Source organism: Leptopilina heterotoma, unplaced genomic scaffold (assembly GCF_015476425.1).
Source record: "Leptopilina heterotoma isolate Lh14 unplaced genomic scaffold, ASM1547642v1 Lhet_267, whole genome shotgun sequence".
NCBI lineage: Eukaryota > Metazoa > Arthropoda > Insecta > Hymenoptera > Figitidae > Leptopilina > Leptopilina heterotoma.
Window position 1 is genome coordinate 714129 of NW_025110976.1, and position 11021 is coordinate 725149.

Below are 11021 nucleotides of genomic sequence, written 5' to 3' on the forward strand. Positions count from 1 at the left end.
TATTAAAAAACCAATAATAAAAAAAATTTTTTTATTAAATTTTATTAAATAATAAATTTATTTATTTAATAATTATTTTATTTATTATTATTATTATTATTTATTATTATTAAAAATAATAATTTTTTTAATTAATTATTTTATAGAAATGGTTATTATTTTCTATCACATCGAAATGTGAATAATACCCTTTCGTTCAGAGTCTAAAAATTATTTACCTCACATCTATCAGTGCAAAAATAGGAGAGGACGGGCAGAATAAAATTCCGCAAATATTCGTGAGAATGCTGCCTCTATATACTTTTCAAGTTTCATGTTAGTTGCGAGAGAGTTTGAAACAACACCTCCTACGGAGCGTTGAGCGAACTACATACAATTACTTACCGACGCTGCAGAAATTATCATGTAGTAAGTATGTAGTTCGCTCAACGCCCCATAAGAGGTGTTGCTTAAAACTCTCTCAGAACTAACATGAAACTTGAAAAGTATATAAGGAGGCAGCATTCTCACGAATATTTATAGAATTTTATTCTGCCCGTCCTCTCCTATTTTTGCACTGATGGATTGAGGTAAATAATTTTTAGACTCTGAACGAAAGGGTTATTCACATTTCGATGTGATAGAAAATAATAACCATTTCTATAAAATAATTAATTAAAAAATTAATATTTTTAATAATAATAAATAATAATAATAATAATAAATAAAATAATTATTAAATAAATAAATTTATTATTTAATAAAATTTAATAAAAAAAATTTTTTTTTATTGGTTTTTTAATGGCAGCCAATAATGTGCCAATAATGGTTTGCCAATTATTGGCATCGGCGTGGACATCCCACGATTTTACCATTAGTGGTCCATTATTGGGTGCCAATAATGGGACAATAATGGAATGGTGGCTCCCATTATTGGGCCATTAATGCGCCAATGGTTTTTTTCTCATTGGGTTTCAATCCTTTCAAATGCTCATACAAATATAGTATAATAATATAATACTAATATTGTTGACATTGCATAGAATGTTCAATTACTTTCAAATAACTGCACTCATGTCTTTATTTGCTATTTTAAAAAGGAATAATTATTAAATTATCAGTTAAGAGGGTTAAAAGTGTTTAAAGGTCTCTGAAATTTTTAGGTTGTGATTTATTGTCTAACAGAATAACGGCCTGACTCGTTTAAATGACGTAAAATTGGTAAACAATCAATTTTTCAGCAAGTTTTTCTTTGAACACAAACACTTTTTACAAAATCTTCCAATGTATGTATCTTATAAATTACAAAAATCCAGAAGATTGCTTGAATGCATGCAGAAACACGGTTCCAATGAAAAATTGAAAAGTGATGTAATGACAGGCTGTAATAACTTCTGATGGGATTGGAAAGCATTCAGAAAAAAATTTTTCCCCACAGCACCGAAACTTTCCTAAAAATTTATTAAATATTTACTTCCAATATTCGTCATATTTAACTGAAAAGTTTAGTGAGAATTGTGTAAAGATTTAAATGTCCCGATTAAATAAATGTTTAGCGCGAAGCTTTCCTGAACATTTCCTGAACATGAAATTACACCTTCGCATAATTATAATTATAATTATGCGAAGATTTTATTGAAATATTCAGGAAAGCTTCGCGCTAAACATTTATTTAATCAGGACATTTAAATCTGTACACAACTTTCAATAAACATTGCAATTAAATATTCCGAATATTGCAAGTAAATATTTAATAAATTTTTAGGAAAGTTTCGGTGCTGTGGGCGTTGTCTTTGTTAACAATTACAAACAGAACTGAAGAGCATTCATTTTTAGACGAAACGTGGTCCTATCATGGTATAGAAAAGTATTGGACAGAAATGGCATTCAAAAGTATTGGATAATTTCTACTACACCATACAGAGTTTGAATTATTTCAATCCTTTTCAATTCCTCGCTTCTTATCGGGCAACAATCGACGTCGACGCGACGGCTTGTTAACATAATCATCATCATTACCCTTCTCCTCCTTGCTCAATTGCAATTGATTGAAAATCAATTTTTTCTTTAAAGCACAAATTTTAAAATCTCTTCTTTATTTCAAATTTTTTGAATATTTTAAAAATAAATTTTTCAATGTCAAATAATTCATTTTCAATACATTTTCACCGAAAATTACATTGACAATGGGATTCGATTAATTGACTAATGTAAAACACTTGAAAATTGCTAATCTGGGATTTTTCGGGTCGCTGATTACAAATTTGACATCAGAAATTGAAAATTAAAAATGGCGGATCCAATATGGCAGTCAATGTTGAAGAAAAGTTCAAATTTAATTAAAATACTCGCAGAAAATTGCTAATCGGGGGTTTTTATGGTCGCTGATTACAAAGACACTAGAAATTTAAAATTCAAAAAGGCGGATCCAATATGGCAGTCAATTTAGAAGAAAAGTTTAAATTTAATTATAATACTCGCAGAAAATTGCTAATCGTGGGTTTTTTCTGTCACTGATTACAAATTTCACATCAGAAATTTAAAATTTAAAATGTCGGATTCAATATTTCTGATGTTAAATTTGTAATCAGCTACACTAAAAACCCTCATACCACACATTTCACTAATATTTAATTAAATTTTGGAATTTTTCTATTAAATTGACTGCCACATTGGATCCGCCATTTTGAATTTTAAATTTCTGTTGTCAAATTTGTAATATTAGCGACACCAAAAACCTCAATTACCAATTATCCAGAGTATTTTAATTGAATTTGAACTTTTCTTCTAAATTGACTCACAGAAAAAAATCGGACTCATTTTTGTTGCAACTCAAAATGAGTCTATGTTAAATGACATAGAACGTGGCGCCATCTGCGAGGTTCATTTTTGTTGCAGCTCATAATGAGTCACTTTTACGACTCATTTTGAGTTTAGTTTTTCTCTGTGCTGCAATATTGAATCCGCCATTTTGACTTTTTAATTTCTGATGTGAAATTTGTAATCAGCGACAGAAAAACCCCACGATTAGCAATTTTCTGCGAGTATTTTAATTAAATTTGAACTTTTCTTCTAAATTGACTGCCATATTGGATCCGCCTTTTTGAATTTTAAATTTCTAGTGTCAAATTTGCAATCAGCGACACCAGAAACCTGCGAATAGCATCTTTCGTGAGTATTTTAATTAAATTTGAACTTTTATTCTAAATTGACTGCCATATTGGATCCGCCATTTTGAATTTTTAATTTCTGATGTCATGTTTGTAATCAGCGACCCGAAAAACCCCCGATTAGCAATTTTCAAGTGTTTTACATTACTTTTTTATCTTTTAGTTTTCAATTAAATGCCATATTTGGTCCGCCATTTTGAATTTTTAAAAGTACCACTATGCATTTGAAAGCATACATAATGAGCTAAATTTTAAGCCTTAATAAACCTTTTTAGTCTAAACCTTTTTTTAGGCGGGGGGGGGGGTCTTCCGTTGACGCAGAATGTCCCAATTATATATACAGTGGAACCTCGATAACTCGAATCACCAAGGGAATAAAAAAAAACTCGATATATCAAAAATTCGAGTTATCAAATATTTATCAAAATAATTTATTTTTAGAGAAAAATGTCTTATAAAATGTCGTAAAACGTTTTATAATATGGATTATAATAGTGAAACGTCTTTGTCAATTTATCCCTCACACCACCGGGATATTCAGGATATCCCAGAGACGTCCTGGGGATATCGATTTGTTTTCGGAAGTTTGGATATCCCTGGATTATCCTCTGGATATCCATGGACGTCCCTAGGATATCCCAGAGATATCCAAACTTCCGAAAACAAATCGATATCCCCAGGACGTCTCTGGGATATCCTGAATATCCCGGTGCTGTGAGGGTAAGAAATCAGTCATTTTTGTCTGTTTCTCTCGTCTAACATGTAAACAAAAATCATAAATTTTGTTAAGACTATAAAAAATCTCCTTTGGTACATTTTCATGTTCTTGAATGAACTTCTGTGCAACGTTTAGCCTCTCTACAGCTTCTTTAAATGTCGTTGGTTCTATGCGTTCTGTGTCATCTTCATCATCTTCTTCATCTTCTTCTTCTTCTTCTCTTTCGTCTTCTTTTTTGGCTTCGAAGTTTTGTAAAGTTGATGTGCACTAAAAAATGAAAAAATCACCATCCTTCTTTCCTTCATCTATAAAATCGAGAATTTTTTTAACTACTCGTTTTCTATAATTTACCTTTAAATTTTTTATGATTCCCTGATCCATTGGTTGTAATTTAGAGGTCGTATTGGCAGGCAAGTGAACAGTTTTTATAGCTTTAAGTTCTGTAAGTAAAACTTTTGGATGAGCAGGGCAATTGTCTACAAAAAGTACAATTTTTCTCTTTTCTGTATAAAATTTTTATCCATTTTGTGAAGCCAAGATTCGTAAATCGAAGATGTCATCCATGCTTTTTTATTGTTTTCGTAGATGACTGGTAAAGACTTGACTCCTGAGAAAAAACGTGGTTTCTTAAATTTACCGATAACCAGAAGTTTCAATTTTTCCGTTCCAGACATGTTAGCGCCAACCATCACAGTAATTCTATCTTTGCTTCTTTTTCCCCCATAACATTTATCATTTTTAAATGCCAATGTTCGATCTGGTAAGCATTTGTAATAGAATCCAGCCTCATCAACGTTAAAAATGTCACTCTCCTAGTATTCTTCTAATATGCTAGGTAAAATTGTAAGACGATATTCTTCACAATTTACTTCTGACACTGATGCACTTTCGCCACTTATAATTTTACTTACAATTCCGTTCCTTTTCTTAAAATTCATGAACCAACCCTCACTTGCTTTTAAATCTGCATGTCCTAAATCACTAGCTAATTTTTCTGCTTTTTCACGCACTATAGGTCCTGAGATAGGAACATTCTCGTCACGAGCACGTCGTATCCAATCCAACGTATGTTTTTCTATGTCTGCATTAGAGGCATCGTTTTTCGTTGAGGTTGATAAACTAAATTTTCATTTTTCATTTTTTCTTATTTAATATATAAGTTAATTTTACCGAAACAGACTATGTCCAAAAATTTTCAGCACGCAGGTTTATTATTTACAAAGAAAAACTAAAAAACTGTTTTTCACGTACAAAACAAAAAATTTAGTGTAAATATAATGAATTTTTTTTATTGAGATAGGAAGTTTTAAAAATTAGTAAACTTGTGATTTATTTCGCTAAGGGTGTCAACTTCAATACTCCGATGTGATAAAGAATTTTAAATGTTACATAAATTTATTATAAACAATTTTTCTTGTGAATATCATAATTATGTGAGGCATTTTACGTGAAATGTCCGAAGTTGAAATTTCAACTTCTTGAAAAAAATTGAAACTCAAGGAACACCGGCTACTTTTTGAATGTTTTCTGAATATACTTGTAATGGGAAAATTTTTGTAAAATATGTTTCTTAAGGTTATGTTATTCAGTGGTCACGTGCCCCATGTACTTTACTATGGAAAAACGTCACACTGAATAACATGACCTTAAAGGTTTTTTCGTTTTCTTTCCAATAGTGAATTTTATTTTTACATTATTTACACAATAATTTTCGTCATTGTCGTTCGTTCGTCACATAAAAATTTGTCACAATTGTCAGAAATTATATACAAATAGCACAAAATAAAATCAATAATTTTCAAGCACAAATGAAATATTTTTCATTAAATATGGGAAAAAGGAAGAGAGAAAAGGTTCGGTTTTGAGGTTAGGCGACCATGAGGTGACAGGTGGAATTTTCAACAATTAAAAAATTATGAAAAAAATGAATTTTCTGGGAATTTTCTTTGGGAATTTTCAACAAACGAAGATGATGAAAAGAAATTATTTTAGGAATTTTCAACAAACAAAGATGATGAAAGAATTATTCTGAAAATTTTCTTTACAGAAAGGAAATATGAAAGGTGGATCTTTTCGTTGGGCGCCAATTTATAATTGGAGGCCCAGATCTTTAATTATAATTAAGGGAAAAGGGGAGGAAGGAGAGTAAATGGGAGACACAGTATTTTAATAAAAACAATATTTATTCACTTACGTGTCGTCGATTATTTATACTCGGGAATTCGATGGCACATAAATCAGAGCACGGAACAACTCACAACTAATCCAGCAATCAAGTGTTGCTTTTGGGAGATCGGAACAACAAGTGTCGCGTCTGTCCGCGAATTTGGCGATTGACACCCTCGAGGCCCTTCGGCCGTTTCCGGGTTCAATCGCCCGATTCGCAGCAGACGCGGGAGACTTCGTAACGCCACGTTACACCACCTGGCTGTGAAAGTATATGAACCGTGGTATTCTGTATCATTAATAAGAAAAACCACGTGAGATCCTATGTAAGATCCCATGTGGAAAATTACATGGGAAATAACATACGATCTCACCTGGGAATTCATATAATTTTCATTCCTATGTAAAATCCTTTATGGAATCCTTTATGGAAGCCTATATGTATTCTCACATACGAATCCATTTGGATTTTTATGTAGATACACAAACTCAAATTCCCACATGAATTCCTGCTCCAAATCGTGTCCCAAATATACATGTGCTTTTACATGGGATCCCATGTGGATTCTTACGTGGGATCTGGAATTTTATACAGGTTTTTGTATAAGAACCCGCGTAAAATCATATGTAGGATCCCATGTGAGAATTTTCAGTAGGGTGTCCTCTTTTAACAAAACTAAATTTCCAATCTTTACATTCGTATTTTTTCCGGTACACCACTTACTCTTAACATTTAATTCTGTCAAATATTCGTTTTTTCATCGCTTCCAAAAGTAGAGTTTTATTTTTTGCATGTGCTGTTACGTTGATAAGCGATTTACAGGCATTTGCAAAAAATCATCGGAAGGCAATGCAGACAAAGGTTTGCCTATTAAAAAATGACCCGGAGTCAAAACCTGGAGGTCGTTAGGATCTGACGACATTGGCGTTAAAGGTCTTGAATTAAGCACCGCTTTAATTTCGCACATGCATGTGGTTAATTCTACAAAATTGAATAAAGTTTCTCCCACCGTTCTCCGCAAATTGTGCTTGAAGGGCTTCACCGCGGCCGCCTACACTCCACCGAAATGCGGAGGGCGCCACAGTGGGGCAAAACGCAGTAAGAGGCATCAAAATAGAAATGTTGCTAAAGGTATATTTTGGGCGACTGAGGCCTAAACTCGTTAAGAATCTGCATTGTAACTTTCAAAATTCAAAATAGCCGATCCAATATGGACGATCAAACGACAAAAATCCTTGTAAATGCATATTAAAAGGAATTATTTTCATGAAAGTCTATACTCCAAGGTTATTTCCGCCGCTGATTACGAATCTGAGGTCAGATTTTCAAAATTCAAAATGGCCGATCCAATATGGCGGTCGAAATTATGAAAAATAAGACAAATCATTCTGATACTCAGTATTCCAACAGTTTTCCAGTCGTTGATTACGAATCTGCAGTCAGATTTTCAAAACTCTAAATCCCCGATCCAATATGTCTGTCGAAATTTTGAAAAATTAGGCAAATGATTCTGATACTCATTGTCAGTAATAACGAACTGACGATTGACAATTTAATTTAACTCTTCACCATGGTAACAAAATAAGTGTAAAAAAAGAATGTCTAGATAGCTATTTTATTTGTACGAAACTTTATGTATTCAGACAGTCTTTTTTTTCTTTCGACAGACATTAGATCGGCCATTTTGAATTTTGAAAATCTGACTGCATATTCGTAATCAGCGACTGGAAAACTGTTGGAATACTGACGTTAGGTCCTCTTTTTTCAGGCACATCTAGAGTTTTAATTGGGTAATTTGATCAAGTTGACTCCTCTTCTCGCAACCAAGCTAGACCCTTCCTCCAAATGCTGTTCTCCATGAACTCACGTGGTAGTTGACCTCTAGAGGCAAAATCGGCTGGATACATACAACTGGGCTATCTGCGATAGTATGTTTCTCTTCGTTACACGTTCCTTATTTTCGCGCAAATTCACCTCGAAACACAAGTTGTCCTCCGCTGCATTCCAGCTCACATACAGTGTTTTGGTAGTCGTCTTGATATATCTGTTGTCTAACAAGATTGATCAATCTCTTCGTGATCTCCATAATCTGGTCTCTAAGTTTGATGGCGTCTTGAATGGTCTCTGCTCCGTCAATAGGTCATTAACATAGATGTCATTGCGTATTGCATCACCTGCCTTTGGAAAGTTCCCTCTTTCGTCTTCCGCCAATTGCTTCAAGCAACGCGTTGCTAAGAAAGGTGCCGACGCAGTTCCATATGTTATGGTGTTCAGCTGATAAGTTCTTAACGGTTGATGATCGACAAAAGATTTTTTGATAAATTCGATCTTCCGGTCGTATCCTGAACAGTCGGAACATTTTTTCAATGTCCGCACTCATGACAAAAATGTGCTTCCGAAATCATAGAATTAGTCCAAAAACTCCATCCTGGATTACAGGTCCCACTATTAAAGCATCATTTAGAAAAATACCCGTGGGTGGTTTAGTAGGTCCATCATATACTTCTCGGAGCTTAGTAGTCAAGCTTGATTCTTTCAAAACAGGGTGATTTGGGATGTAGTATCCACTTTTGTTAAAAACAGCAATCAACTCCATGTGTTCTAATTCTGCATAATTTTTCATAAACAAATGATACTGATCGCGTAAATTCGAATCTCGTTTTAGCCTCCTTTCCAGAGAAAAATATCGGTGTCGTGCTATCTCGAATGTTGAACCCAAATCCATTTGTTTCTCATTAAAAGGAAGAGCTACCATATAACGGCCCTCCTTGTCTCGCTAAATATGCTCTTGAAATTGAATTTCGCATTTCTGCTCTTTCTGTGACAGATGCCTCTTATGCTCGACTTCTTACAGCTCCCAAAACCTTTCCAATTGATCTTTGATTGGGTCTCTGATCAAATTGCAGGACCATGGCTGATTAAATCTAACGCAGTTAACCTTCCCAGCAACAATCCATCCCAATCGAGTGTTTTGGAGATAAGTCCTGGGCAATGAAAGCGGAATCTTCCCATCACACAGCAGCTCGTAAAATAATTATCCTCCTATCAACTAATGGATTGTGTATTGACAAAAGATTTTCCCGATTGATTTTTTTCAATATTAGAACTAGATTTATTTGTATTTTATAAATTGTCTTTGGACATGTGACCACTAAATCTGGTACTCAATGCCTCCAAAACCTGGCAACACTTGCGTAAAAATTTTACAAAAAGTTCGAATTTTGGCATCTCACTTCCCCCTCACAGAACGCTCCTACTCCCTCCGTGTGTCTCTATCTAATTTAGTTACTGTTAGGCATATAAGTGGGGTTTATTCGTTACTGCTGGCATTTCAATCAAAGCCTGCATATGAGTTTGAATAATAATTCTCTTGTTATTGAATCGTTCATCGAGAAGCTTCCAAGCTATTTTGTAATTAATTTCGGATGTAGGTAAATTTTCAATAATTCTAGCCGCGTTTCCAAGAAACATAAAACCTGAGATATCTTAGTTTTTGAATATTTAGAATGGTTGGTTCCCCCCACAGCACCGAAATTTTCCTAAAAATTTATTAAATATTTACTTGCAATAATATTCGGCATATTTAACTGAAAAGTTTAGTAAAAATTGTGTAAAGATTTAAATGTCCCGATTCGGGACATTTAAATCTTTACACAACTTTCAATAAACATTGCAATTAAATCTTCCGAATATTGCAAGTAAATATTTAATAAACTTTTAGGAAAGTTTCGGTGCTGTGGGGGTTCATTATAAACAATCGCGACAGACGAATCTCGAAAACCCATCCATTCTTCGTAACCACCGGAGAAAGTGGGGAGATCGAGTTTAGGGAGTGAGACATGAGCACGCGCATTGGCATTTAATGAGTCTTGACTGGGAATTTGTTCTTAAGTCATATACTGCACACGTGCAGGGTCGTGATCTAATAATACTAGTAAATTTGTAAAAACAAATTGACTGCAGAATTAAATATTTTATTAACTACCATTATTAAATACCCTGAATAAAAAGTGGGACCGATTTCGGACTAATCCGGAATTTGTCCGCAACAGTACTGTTTATTGTGGAATTTTTTCACCCTGAATTAAGTTTAAAAAAATAATACCGTTTTTTATAACTATTGAATCCGTAATTAGTCCGGTTTAGTCTGCAGTTAGTCAGATCATATGCAACTAGTAAATGCAGAAGTAATCCGATTGGTTTAACCAGTGAATCCGCAGCTAATCCGAAACAGTCTGCTTATGGTCAGGACTTGCAAATGTGAAATTAGTCCGATTTAAATCCGGAATTAATCTGGTTATGGTCAGGTTTATGTAATACGAAAATATATTTATAGTTTAAATTTATCTGAATTTAATACAAATTGTTTTTAATATACAAATTCAATATTATACCAAAATCTTTGCATACAGATTTTGGATTGTTCCATACTTGTTTCGGATTAAATCTTTTAACTGGATTACTTTCGGATTATTGCCGACTGATTTCGTATTCTTTACATATTGATTTCGCATTATTCCGTATTTATTTGAGATGAATTTTTTAACGGACATAATTTCGGATTGTTGCGTAATAATTACAGACTTAATTCATAGACATTCACGATTACTCCAGACTGATTTAGAATTCATAATTTCGCTCGGATTAACGTTAGATTAATGCGGATCATTTTCGGATATTTTTCGTATAATTATCGTCCTAATCCACAATAATATGTCTGGATTTAATCCAGATTAGTCCGAAATTTTTGCCAGGGATATAATATGATTCGGGTGTCCGATTATTTCCGGATTCTTATCATACATATTTCGGATTGTTTTGTATTTGTTTTGGAATAGGATTTTACCACACTAATTTTAAATTGAAGCGGACTAATGTCGGATTGTTTGCGTACAGATTTCGGATTATTTCATATTTGTTTCGGATTATGCCTTTTAATTGGATTAAATACGGATTATTTCAGCCAATTTTCGGATTCTTAGCATAC

The 11021-nt window shown here is 33.4% G+C and overlaps 2 protein-coding genes across 2 annotated transcripts; both read right to left on the reverse strand.

The window, feature by feature from the left end:
* Nucleotides 1–1915: 1915 nt before the first annotated feature.
* LOC122503657 (tigger transposable element-derived protein 7-like) lies at nt 1916–4541 on the reverse strand. The gene is made up of 4 exons (XM_043614284.1): nt 4505–4541; nt 4219–4343; nt 3964–4134; nt 1916–2044 (listed from the first exon to the last, which is right to left on the reverse strand). The coding sequence occupies exons 1-4, from the start codon at nt 4539–4541 to the stop codon at nt 1916–1918; spliced, it is 462 nt and encodes a 153-aa protein (XP_043470219.1).
* Nucleotides 4542–8098: 3557 nt separating this feature from the next.
* LOC122503658 lies at nt 8099–8789 on the reverse strand. Its single transcript, XM_043614285.1, has 2 exons — nt 8507–8789; nt 8099–8376 (listed from the first exon to the last, which is right to left on the reverse strand). Exons 1-2 carry the CDS (start codon nt 8787–8789, stop codon nt 8099–8101), a joined length of 561 nt encoding a protein of 186 aa, XP_043470220.1.
* Between the last annotated feature and the right edge of the window lie 2232 nt (nt 8790–11021).